This window comes from Acomys russatus, chromosome 12 (genome assembly GCF_903995435.1).
Source record: "Acomys russatus chromosome 12, mAcoRus1.1, whole genome shotgun sequence".
Lineage (NCBI taxonomy): Eukaryota > Metazoa > Chordata > Mammalia > Rodentia > Muridae > Acomys > Acomys russatus.
The window spans coordinates 13,180,167-13,205,404 of NC_067148.1; the positions used below are offsets into that span (position 1 = coordinate 13,180,167).

The window sequence follows — 25,238 nt, forward strand, 5'->3', positions numbered from 1 at the left end:
GAGGTAAGCTTAAACAGACCTTTTTCCTTTAAGTTGCTTCTGACAAGATATTTTCTCACAGAAAGAGGGAGTGCAACTAGGACAGGGTTTTTTGTCGTTGTTATTATTATTATTTTTTTTGAGACAGGGTTTCTCTGTATAATAGTCCTGGCTGTCTTGGACTCACTTATGTAGACCAGGCTGGCCTTGAATTCACAGTGATCTGCCTGCCTCTGCCTCCTGAGTGCTGGGGTTAAAGGCATTTATTTCTTCCCATTAAAAAAAAAAAAAATCAGAGCAAGGCACAATGGCACATGCCTATGATCCCAGCACTCTGGGAGGTAGAGGCAGACGGATCTCTGAGTTCAAGGCCAGCCCGGTCTACAAAGTCCAGGATAGCCAAGACTACACAGAGAAACCCTGTCTTGAAAATACCAAAATACGGATCCCTGTGAGTTTGAGGCCAGCCTGGTCTACAAAGCCAGCCCAGGACAGCCAAGGCTAACACAGAGAGACCCTGTCTCGAAAATACAAAAAAAAAAAAAGTCAGCATTTGCTGTAAGGGGGCCAGGAACCCCTGGGACAAAAGGATGCCCCCCACAGGCCCTCGGGCTAGTTAAGGCTCCTGTTTCTGCTTCTACTTGGAACTCAGAAATACAATTACAAAACTCCAGGAATTTTTATAAACTATCAGCTTCAAATTATTTTTATTTAAACCCCTTGCAATTTAAACAGATCTGTTCTGATTGTTGATACAGTGAATAACAAACACTTGTTTACAGTATGAACTCACATGTACAACTTGCTTCCTTTGATCTTAATTTTAAGAATTGTTTTGTTTGTTATGACAAGGTCTCATGCAGTCTAGGCCGGCATCAAATTTGCTAGGTAGCCGCCACCTCCCAAGTGCTGAGATTATAGCATATGCCTCTGAACCTGGCTATAAGAATGCATTTGAAAATACACAGAAAATTCCAGACATTGGAGAAATGCTCAGTGGGTAAGAGAGCTTGCTGCTCTTCCACAGGACGTGAGTTTGGTTCCCAGCACCCATGTTGGTGGCTCACAACCACCTGTAATTCTAGCTCCAAGGGATTTGATGCTTTCCTCTGGCCTCCACAAGCATCCAATATATATGTGGCACACACTCACACAGGGATATCACACAAATAAAAGTTAAAATAAATCTGCAAAAACTAAGATACCAGTATCTAGTACTTAATTACATTTTTCTGCTATGTAAATATGTTCACAAGGAAATATTCACTAGCATGTAGATTCATAAAGCTTAATTGCCTCCATCGCTCATTTAAAAATGTTTTCTATGAAACCGACCAGCTCCTGTGTAAAGAGTCATCTCTTGTAGAATGTTCTGCTGCCACTTTGTGACCGTGAAGGGCCTTGAGCGTAGCACTAAGTGACATACACAGGAGATAAACACGAACGCTTACCTTCTGCAAGTTCCTCTGGACATTTGAGCAAGTACAAAAAGAGACATGAAAAATTGCTCTTGGCAAAGATCCAATTAACCATTAAAGAAATGCCAACGGCATAGCAGGGAAGCCATGCTACCACCGGCAAAGCTTGTAACTCGGCAATGGCAGATGAAAACCACACAGCTGGGACTCAGAAACGTATTTGATCTGACTCTACTGTTGGGGGACAGTAATTTGTCCTGCAAGTTGTATGACAAGACCATCCCTGGGGTGGTCTTTTCCATGAAGACTACTGGTTGGCACGAAACTGTGCTTGAAAGAGAATGAAGGAAGACTTTTGTATCATTCAGAACAATGGCTGGCCTAACATGCACACGTTTTTCTCCAGATGGTCCTGTGAAGACTGGGGGTGGTGGGGTCGGGGCTGGTGGGTGTTTGCGTATTTTTTCCTTTTTGTTATCTAGACATACTCAAGAGGCCGGATTCTCTGCTGCTGTTGTCACATGTGTTTTCCTAGTTAAATAGATTGTATCAGTGGCCCCTGGAGAAACTCAAGAAGGTCATATTATATTTCACTCCGAGGCAGAGACAGAAACTGAAGAGCCGTTTAACTATTCAGTAAGTTGTCCAAGTAACAGGAGTAAGCATCCTGAACAACTGCCAAGGCTTATCTCCTCAGAAAACATGCCAGCTGGGTACTAACGACTCCTTAATTGAGCTCTTAAGAGAGCCGCATTAAAAACACTCTTGAGAGCTTCGGGTTGGCTGCATGCTTTCCTCAATAGAGCTGGCTTAGAGAGCCAACAGCTGGCCACCGCCATGACCCATTTCATAACCACACTACCAGCTAATGCTCATCCAGTGCTTACTGTATGCCCGGCTCTGTTTTAAACACCTTATGTATGCAGGGTGTTACTCATTTTAGAGATGCGGGACCTGAAGGTTAAAGAAGTGAAGGGCCACAGAGCCAACAATCATACTTGGACCATGGGGCTCATTTTTAGTGTGCCCAGTGCACAACACTCACTGCCTCTCCTTTCACAGACCCTCCATGAGTATCTTTGGCTCTCGGGTATCAGTGTGGAGGGCAGAGCATTTTCCAGAGAAATGATGAGATGATCAGAACAAAGCAGTGGTGGCGCAAGCCTTTAATCCCAGCACTAGGGAGGCAGAGGCAGGCAGATATCTGCAAGTTCGAGGCCAGCCTGGTCTACAAAGCAAGTCCAGGACAGTCCAGGCTACACAGAGAAACCCTGTCTTGAAAAAACAAAACAAAACAAAAAACAACAAGAAAGATGGGTATAATCTAAAAATACTAAAAAGAAGCCAACCACAAATGCTGAGCCAAGTACAGAAAATGAAATCCATAATGGGCCAACCATCTCATAGGAAACAGGCATTAAGGTGAAAAAAAGTATAAATATGTTGAGTGGTCCCAACGTCATCAGTCTTCATGCTGTCTTTTAATGATGAATACTTATAGTGACCTCGCTATTTTAAATTGATTTACTTATTTATGTATATGATTGCTTGCCTGCATGTATGCACGTGCACCATGTGCAGTTCTGGTGAATGTGAAAGCCAGAAGATGACATCAGACCCCCTGGAACTCATGGGTCATCATATGGGTGATGGGAATTGAACCCAGGTCCTCTACAAGAGCAGGAACCATCTCTCTCGCCCTAGATCTCTCAGATCTCTCTATTCATATGAAATGAATTCATGGGATAAATAACATATCATGCATTTCATTTTAAAAGACTGACATTTTTTAAATGTACACATATCAAAATATAAATTCTTAGGCATGACTTTTCTAGAAGATAGAAGAAATTACTAGACATTACTTCCCATGATGAGGAACTGGGTTTAAAAGAACTGAGAGGACCAGGAGGGTTTCCTTATAGAAGTACAGAGACCCGGAAGAACAAAGGGGCAGGTGGACTTTAACACTCGAGTGCTTGGCTGAGCGATAACAGCTTGTGCACACATGATAAGGAAGGGAACTGCCAGCCAGGCATGGTGGCGCATGCCTTTAATCCCAGCACTTGGGAGACAGGCAGGCAGATCGCTGTGAGTTCGAGGCCAGCCTGATCTACAAAGTGAGTCCAGGACAGTCAAGGCTACACAGAGAAACCCAATCTTGGAAAAGAAGGAGGAGAAGGAGGAGGAGGAGGAGGAGAAGGGAACTGCCTCGTTCACAGTAGAGACAATATCCCAGAGCATTGAGACTCTAAACTTCAGACTACAAAATGGAGAAACTGAAGGGAACTGGGAGTCTAGTAGCATGCCTGACAAGTTCCTATTTGAACAAGCAAACCAGAGATGGTATAGAATCTGCTCTGCTACTAATGAAGTCTATGATATTTTGAAGAGTAGACACTGGAAAAGTGTCATTATGATAACAAGTAATATATTAACAAAAAAGAAAGCTTCTTCAGCATAAATGCTGGGCTTTCTATCTTACGTATGATCCACGTGGAATACAGTGTGGAAACAAGGACTTCAGAAGCCACAGGACAATGTCTTTATTCTATGTGTCTTCCCCAGAATAACTGCTCTCTCTCTGTCTCTCTCTGTCTGCCTGTTTGTCTCTGTTTGTCTGTCTGTCTGTCTCGCTCTCTGTCTCTCTGTCTGTCTGTCTGTCTGTCTGTCTGTCTGTCTCTCTCTCTCTCTCTCTGTGTGTGTGTGTGTGTGTGTGTGTGTGTGTGTGTGTGTGTGTGTGTCCACAGGCATGTGTGAATGTCTGAGGACAGCCTCAGGTGCAGGTCCTCACCTACCACCCTGTTTGAAGCCAAGTCTCTTTGCTGTTCTCCACTGTCCGTCCAGGCTAGCTGGCCGGCAAGCTTCTGTGGTTCTCTGCCTCTGCCTCAGCCCTCAGCATAGACGCCCTTGATTGCAGACACACACCACTGTGCACATCTGGCTTTACGTGGCCTCTAACTTAGGTCCTCACACTTATAGGGTAAGTACTTTATCCATGGAGCCTTCTCCATATATGGCCTATAAAAGTTTACATCACTATCATGTATTGAAGAGCTACCTACTTGTATCTTCAATTATTCTTGCCCAGTAGGAACATATGTGAGTTTAGAGCTGTGCTTTTTTTTTTTTTTTTTTTTTTTTTCCAGTTTTTGAGACAGGGTTTCTCTTTTTACCCTTGGCCATTCTGGACTAACTTTGTAGACTAGGCTGGCCTTGAACTCACAGCAATCTGCCTGCCTCTGCCTCCCGAGTGCTTGGATTAAAGATGTGCGCCACCACTGCCCAACTAGAGCTGTGCTTCTTAACCTTCCTAATACTGTGACTGTTTAACACACTTCCCCATGTGGTGGTGACCAACCAACCAAAAAATTATTTTGTTGCTACTTCATAATTGTAATTTTGATACTTTTATGATTCATAATGTAAGTATCTGATAATCAGGATATCTGATAAGAGTCCCCCAAAGGGGTCACAATCTACATGTCTAGAGACAGTCCGTCCTTGTACAGGCTGGTTAACACACACTTCAGGATGCTGGCATTCCTAATCCTACCTGTTAGAGAACGCTACTAATCTTCCCCACCCTCCTTTTTTTGATTTTTCAAGACAGGGTTTCTCTGTGTAGCCCTGGATGTCCTGTACTCGCTTTGTAGACCAAGCTGGCCTCAAGTTTACAATGATCCGCCTGCCTCTGCCTCCTGAGTGCTGGGATTAAAGGCGTGCACCACCATGCCCAGCTTACTACTATTAATATATGAAGCTATCCAAAACTGACCCACAGAAATCCAAATACCCCTCTCCCCGACAACCCAGCACATCCCTCATCCTAAGAGACGTGACTGGTTAAATGGAAGTTATAGCAACTCCTAAATAAATATAGTATTGGTCCATATCTGAAGTCAAAAACGTATTTGGAGATATGCATAGTTAGTAAAAAGCTACTGTAGTAAAGCAGTTGAGAGTAACTGTCATCTCACATGTTTTAGATTTTTATTATTTTACTATCTAATTTAAACAATGACTTTGTTATACCCCTAAATAAGTTTATATTATACTAAAACATGGAGTATACATTTAAAGGTTATTACTAAGTAAGCATTAAAAAATACTTACCAGATTCAAAAGTTTCTTCATCTGTGGTTTTCAATGGAGGTGAAAAGCAAAATTATCGTTACATGACTGTCTACCGCAAGCCTACTTTTCCGCAGTGCAAGCCTGGCCCATGCATCTGTCCGTACACTATCTTTAAAATGCTTGTATTAGATCAAGGTCAAGCCAGTGTTCTCTCCACGGCATACATCTGTCCAGTGAGATGAGACCATTCAATAGCTGGGCTGTGACTGCCAACAGGGCCACCAAATCAATACAGTAAATAATGGGAGAGCAGAGAATAAATAAGTAAAAAAAAAAAAAAAAAAAAGAACTATCACAGGAATCTCCTCCAGACCGTCAGGTGTGGCACAGGGGGCTGCTCCAGGGCTCCTCAGTGTGGAGGGGTGTGTGCTCCCTGAGGAGTCAGGGTCCCCCAGCCAGAGGTGTAGCAAGGAGAATTCATTTACAAATGGCCGGCTTGAGTAGGCTGTCCAAGTGACTGAGAGAACTGACATAAACCAACTCCCTCAGTAGTTAAAACAACTTGTTATTCTCCTAAAGTTAACATCTCATAGGCATTTATTTAGTGCTCTATGTGAGGGAGGAGGGAGAGGGAGAGGAGAATGTTCGAGCCTGCACACGCCATGGCACGTGTGGCAGTCAGAGGACATGCAGCAGCAATTCTTCCTGTTGAGCCACCTTGTCTTACCCTCTCATTATCTTCTTAAAAGGGGAATTAAGGGGGAAGAAACTATCACGCGTGTGATAGCACGACCATAAGACACAGCTGTGTGACCCACCAGGTACCCTCAGATCAGGCAAGGCTGACACTAAGGATGCTCACACAACTGGAGCACACATTGTAGAGTTATTCACTGTAACAGTGCATATAATGGAAACTCAGGAAGCTGTTAAAAAAATAAACAAAAAACAAAAAACCACAGAGAGGTTGTTATGTAGGGCAGAATCATCTTCAAGATAGACAGAGACAAGAGGCAAGGCCCAAAGAGCTGTACACAGCACACAGTCAAAGGATGTGTGCATTTGTGTTTGGGGGCGGGGAAAGGTGGAGGGGAAGGCAGGAAGAAGAACGCACACTATTGTTTACATCTTCAAAAAGTACGTCTGGAGGGATAGAACAGAAACCAGACACTGAGGCCCATGCGATGGCTCAGCAGGGAAAACTCGCTTGCACAAGCGTGGCAACCTGAGTTTGAACCCTGGGACCCTGTTAAAGGTAGAAGGAGAGAACTCCAGGAGGTGCCCTCTGACCTCCACACACGCACCATGGCATGTGTGGCCCCCTACGTATAATGTTTGTGTATGCACGAGAGTACACACGTGCGAGTACACACACGCATACTCACAAATACTACACCATCGCCACCATTTTTGTAAGAGGTAAATTGAACAGGCATACACACAGAGAGGAAATGAATATGCTTTTGTGGGGTTTGAGCTATGGCAATGTATTTGTTAATTTTAATTTAAACTGTAGGATAATGAATAACACTGAAAGTTTAAAAAGAAAGATTGCAGAACCCAGCTTTAAAAAAAAAAAAAAAAGTGCCCACATTATTCTGCAGCTGGTATGAGAAATATAGAGGTGAGTCTTTCAAGCACAGCTCTTTGCTCTCCAAACACTACAACAGTCCATAACGTCACCACAAAGTCACCCACCAGAGCTGCACATGGTGGCCCATACAGGAGGCAGGGTCATAAGGATTGCTGAGCATTGGGAGCCAGCCTAGGCTATGTGCTGAGAAACAGGCCAGTCTGGGATCTAGAGTGAGAGCCTGTCTCAAAAACAAACAAACAAACCCACCTATCAGACCAATGCCTCTCCAACCAGTTCCTCACAAAACCTAGCAGTCCGTGAGCCAGTCCTAGTACCTCTTCTGCATTCGAGAAAAATCTTTTTGGAATTTACGAAAACCTTTAAGTATAGAAATATAAGATAATCTTATTTATTTCTCCAAGGTTTAGAACCCGTTACTATCTGCCTAGACTGGAATCATTAAATGTAATAGCAAAAATGTATTTTGCATTTTAAATATTTGGTATCATACTCTTTCCATCTATACTACAAAGAGCACAGGTATTTCCTGTCATCTCGCCACCTGAAACACTGCTCATCTCTGTGTCCTGAGCTAATTTCCAAGAGGGGACCCTGGACACACCCCTCAGCTTTGCTTCTCCTTCCACTGTGGAGCCACAATAAAGGCACACGGGTTGGGCTCGTTTTATGGAAGTCTTCCAGAGGAAGAGCCTGTGGCCCCTTGACACCTCTGCTTCCGGTCATCTGGAGCTGAGGGGCGTCGTGTTGCTTCTGGTGCTAACCAATCAGGAGGAGGGACTGTTACCTGCTTCCACACACTTCTCGTCAATCTTCATGCTGTCCTCTACAAAAGAGTATAGGCGGAGGCTTAGAACTCTAAAAGCAAAATCCTTTTGGGGATATGTCCCTAAAACTCAGACCTCCTTTCAGTATTACTCTCAGAATTACTGCTCACTTGGAGAGAGAAGATAAATTCTGCTGTATCAGAGAAAAATGCAGATTGTGAACTATGGACCCTACGATGGACCCTACGATGGACCCTACGATGGACCCTACGAGGCGCTAGTTAGTGCTCACGGTGCCAGATAAAGTGTGCAGCCTGCCGGAAAGGCATCAACAGCGCTGCCCAGCGGGGGACCCTGGCAACTACAGTCCTCACCAGCCAGGCAAGGTGGCCCCACTGGTGAGCCAGCAGCACAGTAGTTTTGGGGTTAAGCAATGCCTTTCTGATTGGATTTGAAGCCTGATCCATGGAAAGAAGTACAAAACGAATATTGACAACCTAGACCAAAACCTACGGCTTGGATGTCTTAGGCCCTTGGGCATGATTTACTATTGATATGTGGCCAAACTGCCTTCTAAATATTTATGTTTATACACTAAAACTAATGCACATAATGCAATTTCAGGCAATAATTCTTTCTTTCCTTGGACCTCAATTTTTTATATATAAGATACTAATAATAATACTATCTTACAATGCCATAAAATTTATATAAAACAGTTGAAACAAAGCCCCGCTGACTTGCCTCCCACTGAGCCCTTAGCCTGTGCTCTGTTGGACTCTGGAGCTCCGTATAGACATCACACCCTCCTCCTTGATCTCTTAGAAGAAGGTAAACACCCTTCCTGTGCTACGCGCGACCACATACACAGGAACAGCTTCACATCCCTGAGTGGAGCGAAGTGAATTTTGAAGCTTAGAGGAAGTTCCTAGGAGTATTTGGAAGTAAGGGTGTTTTTTTTTCCTGAATCCTGTGTCTTACCTTCTTCCATAGAAAATGCTGGAGATGGGAAGAAAAGGGAATAGTGGTTCATATTCTTGCGGTTTTTTTTTTTTTTTTTCAGGTTAATTTACAATCAAGAGAGCAAAGCACCAACATTGCAAATTAGTATCCTGGGGATTCATGGAGACACCTAACGACTGCCTATATTGAGTCTCCTCTGTACCCTTCCTGTCTCCCTATGTCCCCTCTCTCCCCTGCCTTAGCACCTACAGGCCGTTTTTGAAGGTACCACTCAGTAGGCTCCAGTTGGCTTCTGCTGTGTGTTATCATTCCTTGACTACTGTCTTTCACTGTCAACAGCTTTATTAAGGCCTTAAGCACTTTATAAGCACTTTGGGCCAAGGACTCCCCTTTTAAGCACCATCCTCCCTACCATATGAAGAACACTGTCCAATGATCACATTGGATTCCTTAAGTGACAACTCCATCTCACACTTAGTCAAAGTGGCCCAGGATGGGGCTGGGGTATAGCCCAGTGGGAGACGGTTTACTCAACATGTATCAAGTCCTAGGTTCGATCCCCAGTAAAAAGAAAAGAAAAGAAATGGGGCACGGAGAGATGCCTTGGTAGTTAATGGCACTAGCTGCTTTTCCAGAGGACCTGAGTTTGGTTCCCAGCACCTACAAGGAAGCTAACAACTATTTGTAACTCCAGTCCTAGGGGTTCTGATACCCCCTGCTGGCCTCCTGGGGCATTGCATGCATGTGATACACAGACATTCCATTCATGCAGGCAAAACACACACCCGCCCCCTGTACTCCGCCCCCACACAATGTAACAAATAAGAAAATAAATCCTAACATTACAAAACAAAAGACACAAATGGAGACTGTGCAACTGCACAGCCGCAAGCATCTGTCCAGGTATGGCATCCATAGATCGGCAGGGGTCTTAGAGGACTTGACGTTGGTGGTGGTGGCGGCGGGGTGTGTGTGACTTAAGCAGACCTCAACCAAAGGATGTGTTTGCCTTCTGCACTGGTTGGTTTCTGTCATCTTGACATAAACCTAAACATATCTGGGAAGCAGAAGTCTTAATTGAGAAAAGGCCTCCATCAGACGGGCAACTTTGTTGAGGTATAATCTTGATTGATGTGGGAGGGTCTAGCTCAGTGTGCGTGGTACCATCCCTGGGCTAGATTTGTGGTCCCAGCTTGTATAAGAAAGCACACTGAAGAGGCCATAAGAAACTAACCGGTACAGTGTTCCTCCTCTGTGTTGGTACCAGCCTCCACTTTCCTATCTGACTTCCCAATGATAGACCGTGGTGTGGACGTGTGAGCAAAATAAACCCTCTCCTCGCCACGTTGCTTTTGGCCATGGGTGTGCTCACTGAGGCTCCTTTTCATCAACTGAAAACTAAAGGGATGGCTGCCTATGGTAGGAGTTCTGATGGCTGGTGGTGGGAAAGGACATTTAAGCCCCTCTCTCAGGCAGGAAGCTAGCCTGAGGGGCGGGGAGCAGCCTTCTTGGATGCGCATGCTGAGTCTGAGGTCTCTGTGCACGCTCACATACGCACATTCATGTCGGGTGGATTTGAGGCAGGTGTGAGGCTGGTATGGCTGAGACCACCAGAATTCCCGCTGCTTCCTAGGCAGAAAAGAAAGCAAAGATGGGCTGACCTTTATAGTCAGGGCTGTGGCACTGATAGTGTGTTTCGGGAGAGACACAAAGATGGGACTGGGTCATCTGGCTCCAGCACACCACGGGTGGCTCCATTCCACACTGAACCTGCGGCAGCGGCTGGCTGTCCTGGGTTCCCAGTAGTATTTCCCGGACACCCTTCGTTTCCTTTAAAAGGCTTCCACTTGGGATGTCGCTCCTCATTCTTTCTGGCTGTTCCCATGTTCCCAACACTAGCTGTAAATCTAGATGGTTTTATTAAGCAGGCAAGTGTCCCTTCTAACACCTGAGCCTCTTGGGGGGCGGGCCTCTGTCTTTTATCCAACGGCAGTTGACTCACCGCACCTCTGCCACTCTCTCCCGCTGCCGTGCCCTATGGCTATGCACTGTCGATAGCTGCAGCCTCTCTGCGTTTTCAGTTTCTCACGCCCGTGATGCTGTAATTTACTAACATACTCCATGATCTAGTCACCTCCTGAAGGCCTTGCCTTTTAGCCTGATGCTCTGGGGGCTACATTTCACTACATGAATGGGGCATTGGGTCAACATATTCAGACCACAGAGATGTTTAAGTTTAATTTAGTCGCATTTTCTATCTTTTCTAGCTGAGTATTACTACTCTGGTCCCTTTAGTGTTTAAGAAGCTGAAAGTCTATCAGTCAATTGACACTTGGGTTTATAAACCAGGGTGCACATGTTCTTCCATCTGCTTGTGTTTTTATCACAAGTTCAGAAACTTGGTGTCCCAAGCACTGTTTGGTGGCCTAATTTTGATGCCAAGAGTGACACTCCACCCCTCACCCCACTCCACCCCCAACCCTACCTCCCACCTCCACACCTCCCCATCCCACACCCCAACACCCCCTACCTCCCCACCCTTTTACCCCCACATCCACACCTCCCCATCCTCCACCCCCTCACCCCTCACCTCCCTACCCCCTCACCCTCCCACCTCCCCACCTCCCTATCCCCTATCCCCCACCCCACCCCTTACCTCTTCAGAAGCTGGTTAGAAGGGATCAGCCCAGCACAGATAGCAAGGTCTGAGATTTTCCGGGCCTGCCACCAGAGGGCGTCATTCTGGTCCACAATCTGTAGAATGTCCCCTTTCAAGAAAGGCAGTCCAGCATCCATGCAGGGGATGTCGGGATCCTCCTGGGGCCAGTAATCAATCATGGCGCGAACATAAACCTGACAGCAGGTACGTAAGGGTACCGTCAGAGGGACGCTTGCCTGTAGCCATCACAACTCAAAACCGTCACCCCTTCTCCTCCGCCTGCTGCTTTCATCTTCCTTGTCTACCCTCACCATGAAGGAGAGTTGTTCTTTTAATCTAAATGCTGGGGGGAGGGGGGCCTGGGGGCGGGTTGCTGTTGGCATCTTGGCTCCAGGGTACGGAGAAATCAGCCTGGAACTAGGCTGGCAGCTTCCTCCTCCTGGTTAGCGCTAGAAGGTGCAATACCTGCTGCTGGGGAAGAATCGCCATCAACAGTGTTACTTATCTGCAGATTCGTATGTAGTCATGCCAACCAGCCAGGCAAAGTGAGCTCTTTGCTGCAACAGTGGCAAGTCTATTCGGGCCATAACCAACGCTTTCCAGTGGGATATGATGCTTACTCCATAGGAGTGAATTCGCATTTGGTACTGTGAATACTGTCAAAAGCCTGTGACCGCGGAGGTTACAGGCCTGGATGGGAAGCTACTGATAATGTTTTACCAAATGGGCGTGATTTGCCCGTCCAGCTGCTTTCCCGGTAACTGCTTATCATACCTATAGTGATGCTTTTAGCTCTGGTCAGATGGCTTCTTTTTGCAGTGGCCCTGTAGTTACTGCAAAGCCTCTTAAGTGGTCAAAGTATTGAGAATGGATAATTATTCAATGAATAGCCATAAATGGGATAGCTACATTATCCACTCCAAAGCTCAGAGAACATTGTAGAAGAAGGGACAGAAATAGAAGTGGGAAGAGCGGTGCAGACACTGACTTACAGGCATGGTATAGCTGTTGCAGTCTTGAACTCACAGCCACTATGATTACCTACATGATTGGGCAGGTCAACACCCTGTCATAGGGCTCATGGGGCCCCACGCCTTTCCCCTCAGCATTTTAAACCATCAGTGGTGCATGGGAAGATTGAGATATTTGCTTCCGTGTTCCTGTTAAGAACTCTGATGAATCTTGTTCACACAGACACACATACATACACACACACATGCATGCACAGACATAGATAAGATATGGAGGTAGAAATGGGGCTAGTTGGAAAGATAACAAGATTAATGGGTGTAGGATTGAAGATGATCAAAATAGTTATCTACCTGTATGAGATGTCACAATAAAACCTATAATTATGTCTAATTAATACATACTAATAAAACATCTTAACATGTGTTGTAAAACAGAATCTTTTACTTCTGAAATATTCTTGTTCACATTTCCACCATTTTTGACGCCACTTCTTAATCCCATGGTGTCCCGCCCCCTTTGTTCTGTCCCTTTATCCCAAACACTGAATCCCTGTCCAAAACAATCCAGTGGAGAGGACCGCTGTCCGACGTATCTAGCCACTGTCCCTCCATGTTCTTACCAGCGTCTGGCTGCTCACAGGTGGGGCAGACACCGGGATCACCTTGAACATGATCGTCCCACAAGACATAGCCTGGAGGACGGCAAAGAGTGGCCAAGCATGAGCTCCAAGGTGCAGCAGATCTATTAACATCTGAACATGTTCAGGTCTAATGACAACATTTGCCACAGCAACTGTCATGGGGTGGGGGTGAGGGTGGGGTGTCAACAAATAATTGTCACTACCCAAAAATGGAAACTGGGAAGCAATTTATCTCTGACTCAGTCCACAGTAATGGGGTCACTTGCTGCAAAAGCCTACATTGAGGTGGCCTCTCCCCAGGACCCTCAGTGCACTCACCAGCAAGATCTTTCTCCCACACACCCTGGGGGAAAGATAACATCTTTGACTGCCTTTCTCACCGTCACCCGGTGAGCCTTTCCTGAACACTCGTTTCTGAGCCAGCTGTCGCAGCCCGATGGAAAGAACAAAGGGCTCCCCCAAGTCTTCTGGTAGACCCCAGAACTTTCCAAACTAGAAATAGAAATGAAGGGCCCTTCACATGAATGGGGAAAGAGACCCTTGCGGCTTAATGCTGAGCTCTGAGCCCACGAGCATCGTCCTGCCCACTCCACAGCTGGGGCCAGGAGGCTGAGCTAGAGACCTGCTTGGTTGCTATCCAAGATAGACATACTCCAAATTCCCTTTGCAGAACCTCCCATAGCACATGGAATCTCGGGGTAGTAGCTTACAAAATATTTAGGGGTTCTGGCTGTATTTATCACTTTTGACCTGGGTCTCCCTGCCATCACTGAAAACTACCTGGCGTGTCCGTGGGGGAGATGGGCATTGCTGTGTCTCAGTGGGGAGCAAGCGCTGAGTGGCTGGTGCTAGGGAGAGCCTGACAAATGAGAGTGGGAGCTGGAGATAAAAGGCTGGTTCGCAGGCATCCAGGCTGGACAGATGCTGGAGCCAGCTTGAACCATGTTGATTTCTAAAATTCTGAGCACCGGCCACCAAGGAACAAGAGCAGATACAAAGCAAGAATTCTTCCTGCCCATTTGTTGCCTTCTGGTGACCTTCTCTACCTACCCTCGAAGCTGCTCCGAGAAAGTGGCTGACCAGACGTAAGTCTGTATAACCGTATTAGGGAGCGAGGGGAGGTTTCTCAGGCTCAAACTGTCTCCAAAACCTCACTCTCCCCAGGCTCAATTTCCTACTGAGCACAGAGCATGAAAGACTTGGGTGGGGGTTGAGGGGATGGGGGGTGAGGAAGTGAGGTGAGGGGGTGGGGGGGACAGTTCCCAGCCTGGCCTAGAACTTCTGGGAACAGGAGGTATGGTTAACAGGAAACGTGATGAGTCACATGGCAGCAGACAAGGTCGGGGGCTAGAGATGGAAAGCTGCTGGAGGGACTCAAATGCCATCACATCATAGCACACGCACTTTGGGGCACAGCACGGCACTAACTCACTAACAAAAGGCAGAGGTAGGACAGTTACCAGAATATGGACCACTTGCTCAGGCTCTAGCCCTTCTACTGAAATTCCATTAACTTCCACGAGTTTGTCTCCAGCGTACAGCAACCCTAGGTAACAGGAACACAAACAGAGGGGCCCAGAGGAATAAAACAGAGGCCGTTATTTCAACCACAAGCTCATGACCCCAAACATGTTTGAAATTTTTTAAATTAAAAAACAAAATGTTTACCCAAACTTATACCCCCACAACTGTCTGTGAGCCCCACATTTCCTACCAAGAGCGAATTGTTTGTTTTGCTACTTGGATGTTCTGAAACGGACCCAAGTGCTGGCCATCAGAACACTAACGGCGTCAGAGTGGTGAGTGAATGACTCGTGAAAAGGAGGAGGAGTAGGCTGTTCTTCAAAAGAGGCAGTGTTGAAGCCAGGTGTGGTGGAGCACACCTTTAATCCCAGCACTCGGGAGGCAAAGGCAGATGGATCGTTGTGAGTTCAAGGCCAGCCTGGTCTACACAGCAAGCTTAGGACTGCTAAGATAACACAGAGAAAGTCTGTTATGAAGAACAAAAACAAACAAACAAACAAAAAATGCAGTGTGGAGGAACTTGGGGGATAAGATGAACATGGTGTGGAGACATGGTGTGGAGGTAGAAGCCGGGGATAGTGAGCTCAGGGTCACAGTTCAGTGGTAGAGCACCTACCTACCATGTGCAAAGCCTGAGTTTGGTCCCTAACCACACACACACACACACACACACACACACACACACACGCACACATGCATACACAAACACATTCACACATACATACAAACATACATGCATACACACATGTACACAGACAAAGCTAACGCCCTTCATGTTTTAAAGCACTATCTAGGATGTTTGTACTTCACAATACTGGATTGTGCATTTTAGTTTAAAAACCAGAAAGGAGAACTATTCGATTCCTAACACAACTATTTACGTAGATGGGAATTCAGATATCATCCCTGACACTGCTTGGGTAACCAAGAACCTGGGAGGAGATCGTCCATGGGCCTCGGGGGAAACCAAATATATGGTCTGCTAAAGGAAGAAAGCAATAAAATGACTCCTATTTCCACACGTTAGTGTTGTGCTCAGCCATCATCAGAAAAGTTCCATCCTGCCGTCGATGGGAACCATACAGAGACCCACCACCACCAGGTAATGTGCCCAGGGGGCGAGGCTTTGAAGCCCGGTCTTAAGTGGGATTTCTCCATCAGGCCCCGCCCCTCAGGGTTGCTCAGGGAACCCAAGGAAGAGGAGGCAGAAGCATAGGATGAGCCAGAGGGAATGGATGACGCCAAGGAAACAGCGTCTTCCAAGCACAACAGGACCGACATCTCAGCTCACAGGGACTGTGGCAGCATGTACAGGTCCATGCTAGACAGTGTCCCAGCACCGAGAGGGGAAAAATGACACGAGCCCTAACAAAGAAGCCAGCTCCAATTGACAAGTGCTTGCAATGGAAAAATTAGTGTCCTCCAACAGAGTCTCTCTGAGTATTCAAACCACACTTCAGGGCAGGTCCCGTGCGCGGCAGTAGATGGCTAACACAAAATGAACTCTATGGCATTTTTCTTTTCTTTCTTTCTTTTTTTCTTTTAATGGCATTTTTGTAGACTTTCCTTCGGTCTCATATTGCTTTGAGCATTTTTACCTCCCTGGTCATTTGCTTATATATTACGGTCTCCAATTCTGTGTTGTTATGAGTTTCGTTTGTGTATGTTTCTTATGCTTTTTCTTTTCTTTTAAAAAATATTTATTCTGGTTTGTTTGCTTTCTTTGTTTGCCTGTTCCTTTTCTAAATAAAGAGAGAAAAAAAAGGCATGAAATTTCATGTGGGTGGAGGTGGAGAGATCGGGGAGAAGATGGATGGAAAACTGTGATCAGAATGTACTGTATGGAAACATTAATTTCCAATTTAGAAAAGTAAATATCTTTATTACTACATGTATATATAAATTGTATTTCTACACTGTAGCTTGTTAATATGTATGATTATTATGTGGGTTTTGGGGGGGAGGGTTGGTTTTTTAAGACAGGGTTTCTCTGTGTAGCCCTGGCTGTCCTGGACTCGATATGTAGACCAGGCTGGCCTCGAACTCACAACGATCTACCTGCCTCTGCCTCCTCAGTGCTGAAGATTACAGGCGTGTACCACTGCATCTGGCACGTGTTGCTATTTTTTTTTAAAGCCTTGAGAAATGCAAGAAGAGACAAGAGATTTCAGAGAGCTGAGACAGAAGCGGGATGACCATCCAGAGAGAAATTGAGGATGATGTTGGCCCATCGGGAAAGAGCCAAAGATGAAAAGATGAAAGAAGGGCCAGGGGACTTGCAATGAGAGACTCCTTAGAATTTTCTAGGAGGGTGTCAGGGCGCCAGCCACATGCTGCAGGAGGCTGTGGGGACCATGGACATGGGGCAGGTGTGAATGCACAGAGCAAAAGGAAGATGTGCGTGGCAGGTGGAAAACACAAACAAGAGGCAGTTCAAGACGAACAAGAGCTCTGCCATTTTGGAAGCTGAAGAGGCTGGGTTCTTCCATCTGCAAAATGTCGTGATAATGTTTGCTTGGTTTGGGAGCCTTGAGAATGCTACCAAGAACGCATCCTTGTAGAGCCAAGCATGTAGGGCCCCCTAACAAGGGTGCTGGAGTCCCTATGAACATCTGTTCCTTGATTCTTTACTGTTCTAGCCAAGCAAAGGGGCAACTGAAGGCCATGACCTAAGTGCAGAAAGGGATTTCTATGCTCCTGGAAAAGCCATTAGACCCCAGTGTTCTCTGCGTCTCCCTCGTATCTTGCCACCCCAGCTTACCGCTCCTCTCCACCAGCCCACCATGGATGACCCTGGCCACCAGGATGTCCCCTGTTATCTCATGGCGCTTGATGGTAGCTCCCTGAGGAGAGAACACAACAGAGAATCAATTAGTATCTTACCAGCTTCCTAGTAGTACAAAAGAAAGATGTAGGCCAGTGTACTAGAATTGAGTAAAATACATGAAGGGCAAATAAAATAAATAATACAGGCTTTTGTTTGTTTGTTTGTTTGTTGTCTTTTGTTTTTGAGACAGGGTTCCTTTGTGTGGCCTTGGCTGCCTTGGACTCGCTTTGTAGACCAGGCTGGCCTTGAACTCACAGCGATCTGCCTGCCTCTGCCTCCTGAGTGCTGGGATTAAAGGTGTGCGCCCCACGCCTGGCATCAAAAAAGGTTAATATCTTATATTCTCATAAAAAATAATAAATATAAATGTTTCAAAGATGAAAACATTATGACCAGCAGCGTGTTTGAGCCACAGGGAAAATTGTACTATTATACCTCTATTTTCACTTTATGTGTGACAGAGACAAAATTGCCATTCAAATAACTATTAGATATAACTTACATCGCAATGAGCCCTGGTGTCCCCCAAACAGAAGATAGAAGGATTTTCTTACCAGGGGCTGTTGGTTTTTCACCAAACAGACAATCCGCAGTGCCTCTTCGCTGTCAGGGATGTTGTCTGGCAGCGGAGGGAGAAGGGGCTCAAAATCCTTCTGAGCCACTGTGTCATGAGCCCTGAGCAAAGCCTGGGGACAGAAAAGAAAAGGTAAGCACATGTCACACGCGGCACATGTGCATCCCTGAGACGGTGACTCCATATTGTGTAAGATTCATAGCCACAAAACACCACACCTGCATGTCGGGCACAGTTCTAAGCAAATTCAATCACAGTCACTTCGTGAGATAGGTATATTCATTGTCCCTTTTTTTTTTTTTTATAGATGAGGAAACTAGAGGTCAGGAATACAGAGGTTAAAAAAATGTACAGTAATCTCTTTCAGGGGCCAGAGAGGTGCCTCGGGGCTTAACAGGGTAAAAAGGAACTCGCTACTAGTTCAGTGGGCCTGCCCTCTTCTGGCCTCTGCAGGCAACTGCACACAAACTCACACAGGCACAAGCATATATGCAAATAAGTGTATATCCCAAATAATTTCATACACTGTATTCAAAATTAGAAATCTTTCCTACATGGGAGAAAGTATATAGATTATTTCTCTGTAGCCAGAAGGTACCCTGATGACTGCCCACAATTCTAGAGGGATCATTTCTTTTACCCTAATAATTGCTTACCTTCCAGTGAGGGGCCTGGAGGAATTGTCTTAGCTCTTGGATCTCAGGGGAACTGGAGGCTTTGGGTAAGAGCTCCAAGACCTGATTCATGATGGGAAAAATAAACAGTATAAAATATTTGAAGCCAGGTGGCTCACGCTTGTAATCCTAGCCCTTGAGAGCCTGAGATGTGAGGATCACCAAAAGTCTGAGACTGGCTTGGCTACAAAGTGAGTTACAGACTACCCTGGCCTGCAGGTGAGCTCTTGTTTCCAAAAGGCAAAATGAAATAAAATAAAATGCTTAAAATCTTCATTGCCTTGGGGCTGGAGAGGTGGCTCGGGGTTATGAGAGCCTGCTGTTCTTTTAGAGGACCCACATCCGATTCCCCATACCTCGACAGTCTGTGTAGCAAAGCCCTTCTCCTCTGGTTCTTTATCAATATCAATGCATTATAAGCGCTGAGGCTGAGCTACAGGTGACCTCAGAATTCAGGCTTCATGAGAAGCTCCATTGGTTGATTGGAAAATGGGAATGCTGAGTTTTATATAAAAGCATATCACTTTATCAGTAGTTTCTTGAGGCTTGCTGCAAATGTAAAATGGCCTGGGCTGAACTGTACCCCTGCTCCCAGAAGACGTGATGTCTTCCAAAGTACGACTGCTCAGCAGCCACGCTTCACAGCACACAGCCAGATAAAACATCCGGGCCACAGGCTTCACGACTGTGCACTGGGTTCCAAGTGAGTGAAATGCCATGTGTATGTTATCCTGCAGACAACGGGGGACAGTCTGAACTGCTGATTGCTGGGGGGGGGTGCAATCTCTTCTTTCTTCTCCTCTGTCTCTGTCTCCCCCTCCCCCTCCCTCACTCCCCCCACCTCTGATTTCTTCTATGACTTTGAATACGTTTTAGACATTGGACACTGTTTCAGTTGATGGTAGCATAGTTAACAGGCAGGCATAAATTCTCACTCCCTTAGGCAATAAATAAAACAGAGAGGGACCAATTTCATCTGATATAAAGAATTAAGAGGGAAAATAAACCAGGGAAGTTGGCCAGGGAGTCTCAGGAAGGAGCCCAAGTTTAGACAGGTGGCCAGGAAGAGCTCTTCCTGGAATGTGGCCTGTGACTGAGCGGAACAGGTGGCTCGTGAGTAGGTCAGGGGAGGGCATAGGCAAAGGATGCCACAGGAGGCTGCCGGCCATGATACCAACATGGTTGGAGCAGAAAGAACAGGTGGAAAAAATAAGTGTGAAAGAAAGCCACCTGACAGGCCCCATCATGCCCAGGAGTACAACAACCTTGGTATTTTGTCCTGAGATGGGAGGTCATAAGAAGGACTGAGGCAGAGAAATGATGTGGTCTGACATGCCTCTCTGTTGGAAGCAGGCATGGGGGAGCTAATGTGGAGCTGAGAGAGATGGTGGAAGTGACAGCCAGCTACCTGTGTGAGGCATGCTCATGGCTTCTTCTGCATTGTGTTAAGTGCACAGGACTGGCGAGAGTCCAGATGTATTTGGAAGTGGAGCTGACAGGAGCAGACATCCAGACTGGATGAGATGTGGGAGAAAGCATAGACTCATAGGTTACTCCCAAGATTCTGGCCTGCCAGTGGCACTGCAGTGACAGAGCTGCCATTAACCGAGACAGGAAAGGCCATGAGGGGGGTGAGCTGAGGGGCATGTTGGGGGCATGCTAAGTTCCAGGTGGCCATCCAACTTTGAGTAAGATGGGGAGGAGGAAGCTGAGGAGCAAAATCTGGACTATAAACAGGATCCATGTTAGAAACTGGAGAATCATTTGTAATGTGACTCTTTACATAAGGTCAGTTGAATGTAAAAGACAGATGGGCGAAAAGAAAGATGGTCAGGTGTTAGAAATGCGTGTGCACGTGTGTGTGTGTGTGTGTGTGTGTGTGTGTGTGTGTGTGTGTGTGTGTGTGTGTGATTTTGGAAGACATTTTCTTTTTTATATTAAGTTCAATTAAGAACGTTTATTAAAGTGAATACTCATTGCCTAAGTTTCCATAGAAGAAATCTCCATTCATCTAAACAAATACTAGAGGTCAGAGGATATCAGCAGGGGGTCTATGGCTCTTCTGGATGGAGCCAGCTTACCTCACAGGATAAGACCTGTGCATGGGTTGTAACAGGAACCAGCTTCCTCTCTTTAAACTTCTGGAGGCAGTCATAGACCTGCAGACGGGCGAAAGTGGGAGAACTATACAGAAGATGTGACCACCAACATTTTAAAGCAAAGGCTGTCACAGGAAAAAACAGCAAAGCAAAGGCTGTCACAGGAAGAAACAGCCAAGGCGGCCCTGAGGCAGCAGTGCGTGGTGGCACTGTGTGAATTCTCCCCTGGTGGGCCCTGCACTTTAGAACCTTCACTCCTGCCTGCTACCAGGAGGCTCACAGCCCCAGAGCAAGTTCATCAATAAAAACTATGCAAATGTTTCTCTTGTTAAAGTGAGGGAAGTAAAGGGAAGATTTCTGGGGCCGACACCAACAGAGCTCTATCTATACATAGTGCATGTGGGCCCTCTCAAGGGAGGGTCTGTGGGGTAGAGACCCCTTAGGACCTCTGTGCTGGGCAACCATGCAGGCCATGAATTGTGTGCCCACCAAGGGTCCCGAGGAAGAAGCCAGACATTTGAAGCATGCTCATCCAACACTCTGGTCTTTGAAGCTGGTCAGTCCTCCTCCCTTAGACAATCCCTCCAGAGCAAATTCAACTGCACAAACTCCAGCTCTGTCTCTCTTGACCCCTGGGGTCTCTTCCATACACGATGAAGAACCAAGCTGAGTAAGCAAAGGTTGTCTGGCTTCACAGTGCTGCCCGTCACCTTATTTTGGGAAACAAATTTCTTTTACAGATGGAGAAAGGAGGTCCAAGAAGCAGCCTAGCCTTCCCATCTGTGTGTGTGATGAGCAAGTTTCCAGCTGTACTGAGGGCTGGTACTCAAGTGTATGTGGCGGTGATCTACGCTGGCTAATGGCTGTAGGGAGCACTAGGCACAAAGAACTTTTATAATAAAACCAAAACTCCCCAGTCATGGAGGGTGTTGGATGAGGGGTGGGGTGGGATGGGGTATAGGTGTGAAGGGCTCACTAGGCACAGTCTCCATAACAAGTTCCAGGCCAGCCAGGTCTAATAGTGAGATCCAAGAGCTATAAAACAAGTAATGTGTCTTTGGTTATACAGAAGATGTTACCACTTCAATTCTAAAAAATATAATATCGTCATGTATCGTAAGGCTGGCCATATTTCATGCTCAGTTCAAACACCCACATCCCCAAAAATAACTTCAAAAGAATCTTTCTTAAGAACACTTGTTCAGGACATCTCTGTATGGCGCATGCCTTAAATCCCAGCCCTTGGAAGGCTGAGGCCTGCAGGCAGATCTCTGAGTTCAAGGCCAGTCTGGTCTACAAGCGAGTTCCAGGACAGCCAGGGCTGCACAGAGAAACCCTGTCTCAAAAAAAACCAAAACAAACAAACGAAGACTCTATGAGGGTAAGGAAAAGTTCCAACCAGAACTGTGCATAGTTTACTTTCTGATTTAAAAAAAAAAAAAGAAAAGAAAAAAGAGGAATGCTGTTTTGTTATGACATTTTGTTTTGTTTTGGTTTTTGAGACAGGGTTTTACTCAGTATCTCTGACTGTCCTGAAACTCACTGTGTAGACATGTGACTCACTTGTCTGATTCATGGAGACCCTTCGGCTTCCTGCCACCATGCTGGGCCATGATTGGCTTTTTATAAAAGCATTCTATTTTCCAGACTTGCTGGCCTTAAGGACAAAGGATATTGTGGGAAGCTGATATGGAGTTGTTGGTGGCCATTGTGGTGATTGGTTTGTGACTCTAGGGGCCTCTGAAAAACTAAGTTAGGGACGGTAGAGAAAGGAGTAGACACAGTTTTGCATGCCTAAATGCTTCCAAAGCTAACAGGGGTGTGTCTGTGTATGTTTCTGTCTCTCTGTGTGTATGTATGTCGGCCTGCTTGCTTGCCCCCCACCGCCCCCCACCCTCTCACCTCTCTCTTTCTCTCTATCTCTCTCTCTCTCTCCCCTCTTCTCTTGCCTCCTCTTTTTTTGGAGACAGGGTCTCATTGATTCCAGGGTGTCTTCAAATTGACCTTGTAGCCATGGATGACCTTAAACTAATGACTATTCTATCACTATCTCCTGAGTGCTGCTGGGATTACAGGGCTGCGTTATCTCGCCCGCTATGGTGGTTTGAACGAGAACGGCTCCCATAGCCTCATGTGTTTGAAGTTTAGTCACCAGGGAGCAGTATTTTGGGGCAAGGATTACCAGGTGTAACCTTGTTGGAGTGGGTGTAGCCTTGTTGGAGGAGGTGTGTTACTGGGGTGGGCTTTGAGGTTTCAACTCCCATGGGACAGGCCCAGTGTCTCCTTCTCTGCCAGTCGCCTCCCGATTGGAATATAAAGCTCTCGGCTCCTGCTCCAGTGGCGTGCCCATCTGTTTGCCATCATGAAGATGGTGGACTAATCCTTTAAAAACTGTAAGCAAGCCCCCTAGTTAAGTGCCTTCTTTATATGAGTTGCCTCGGTCATGGCATCTCCTCACAGCAATAGAGCAGTGACTAACACACAGCAACGGGATCTAACCCAGGGCTTTGTGCATGTCAGACAGGCACGTTACAGAGCTTGTTGTAGCACCAACAGTGATCCTTCGCCTCCCGTTATACTAAACAGGAGAGTGGAGGAGTTAAAAGTGGCGAAGAGGCCACCCCATCACTCTCTGTCGGAGGAGGAGATTAGTGACAACGAGGCAGACAAAGAGAAAGAAGAAAAAATAAGAATGATGAGAGAAAAAAAAAAAAGCCTGAGCTTAAAATGTGGGATCAGGTGAGGAAGAGAGAGAGAGAGAAGGGAAAAAACAAAACAAAACACTGAGGAGAAATACTTTGATCAGAAGAATTGAACAAGGCCAACCCCATTTGGACCAGAAACATTGATGGCATCACTCAGGAGGAATATGCGGAAATCTGTAAAAGCCTCGCCAATGACGGAGAAGACACTTAGACGTCAAGCACTTCTCTGTAGAAGGCTAGATGGAATCCAGGATGTTGCTATGTTTTCCTTGGCTAGCTCCCTTTGACCGCTTTGAGAACAAGAGACATGACATCAAACTACGTCCATCATGAGCTCACCATGGCCAGCCACAGCGAGGTGATACCCAAGAATCTTAAGGTCAGCTGCAGCATGCTTGGTTCTGAGGACCTGCCCTTGAAGGCCTCCAAAACTGCTCCAGCCGAGCAAAATCTCGAAAGTCATCCTCAAAAAACTTTGTGAAGAAGGGCCTCGAGTGCTTGAAGCCAAATGAAAGCTACAAGAAATTGTATGAGGTAAACTCCGAGAATCCGAAAACTTGGAGTCCGCAAAGATTCCAGCCAGCAGCGGTGCTTCCCTGAGCTGCCACACCTCTCAGTCTGGAGAAGAGATGACCTCCGAGTCAGAGGATACATTTGACATGAAGGAGCCTCAGAAGTCTGCATCACTGGTGAGTGCACCATGCCTGGCTAAGTGTGCGTTTTCACTCTGCTGCATTGTGATGAGCACCCGTGGCTGCACAGTAAACAGAGCTGTTCATGATGGCCCAGGCACTATGAACAAGATGATGTCATGGCCAAAAAGCACTCGGAAACCAACCCTGACCACCCAACTGTGGAGACACCACAAATGACTGGGACTGGCAAAATCAAGGACCTGGTGGCACGGCTGTTAGAAGTTGCACTTCTCCTTTCTGGCTTCTCAGTTGAGGATCCTCAGAGGCACTCGAGCCGGGATCGCGGTGGGTCTGAGCACTGATGAAAAGGAGTGACAGTGGAGGAGTCCAGCATCACTGTTTCTGGTGATGGCCTCTTACTTCAGGATGCTGTGAAAGCATCGCACATGGAAGCAGTTTAGAGTCCTCCTGGGAAGCCTGTGACCTGGCAGAGTTTTTCCCATGGCTCCCCAAGCAGCCATGACTGGCCTTGATCCACCAGAGCTCTGCTGATGTTTTCTCCTCTCCTGTTCTTGTATATGAAGACAGGAAAATCCTCCCCTCCCTGACAGCAAGGTCGGATGTTGCGAATTTGGGTTTTATGGAGGTTTTATTTTTCTTTCTCAAATTAAGAGCATGAAAATAAAGAAGGTGTCATTTTGATTTTTTTTTTTTTTAAAGCAAAGCAAAAACAAAACAAAACAAAACAGAAAACCAACACCCCGACACTTTTGGCATGCTTTAAGAGAAACTTGGATGGACCAGACACTGGCTTTTGGCAGTCACAGCAAGCAAAGGCTTTGAGCACGCACTCACCTTTAGCAGGGCCTGCAGCCACGGGGAGTGGAGGAGGTCGTATAAGAGACACAGGCCACTCACATCTCGGCTGTAGAAAAGACTCAGTTCCTGCAGCAGGAGCCTCAGGATTCCAGAGAGGCCTACGGAAGGACAGAGGCCAGCTAGCGTGACTGGAGCAGCCAGGACTGCTGGGATTGCTAGACACTCCGTACCAGTGGGGACAGCACTGGACTTAAGGCCTAAGGCTGGCTCCATACCCTGTCTCATCATTTATGTGACAAACTTCAGAAGACC

General features: G+C 46.3%; 1 protein-coding gene across 1 annotated transcript in view; it reads right to left on the minus strand.

Annotated features, from left to right (window-relative positions):
- Mpp4 (MAGUK p55 scaffold protein 4) overlaps positions 1 to 25,238 on the minus strand; it is a 44,795-nt gene extending 19,557 nt beyond the window's left edge. The window contains exons 1-12 of the mRNA XM_051154532.1: positions 24,963 to 25,238; positions 20,750 to 20,827; positions 18,651 to 18,731; positions 17,975 to 18,106; positions 17,355 to 17,436; positions 14,530 to 14,615; positions 13,049 to 13,120; positions 11,455 to 11,651; positions 10,357 to 10,427; positions 8,817 to 8,834; positions 7,856 to 7,894; positions 5,514 to 5,534 (exon numbers count right to left, since the gene is read on the minus strand). Coding sequence (XP_051010489.1) covers positions 5,514 to 5,534; positions 7,856 to 7,894; positions 8,817 to 8,834; positions 10,357 to 10,427; positions 11,455 to 11,651; positions 13,049 to 13,120; positions 14,530 to 14,615; positions 17,355 to 17,436; positions 17,975 to 18,106; positions 18,651 to 18,731; positions 20,750 to 20,827; positions 24,963 to 25,214 — 1,129 coding nt within the window. The 5' untranslated portion in view covers positions 25,215 to 25,238. The remainder of the gene's footprint in view (positions 1 to 5,513; positions 5,535 to 7,855; positions 7,895 to 8,816; positions 8,835 to 10,356; positions 10,428 to 11,454; positions 11,652 to 13,048; positions 13,121 to 14,529; positions 14,616 to 17,354; positions 17,437 to 17,974; positions 18,107 to 18,650; positions 18,732 to 20,749; positions 20,828 to 24,962) is intronic.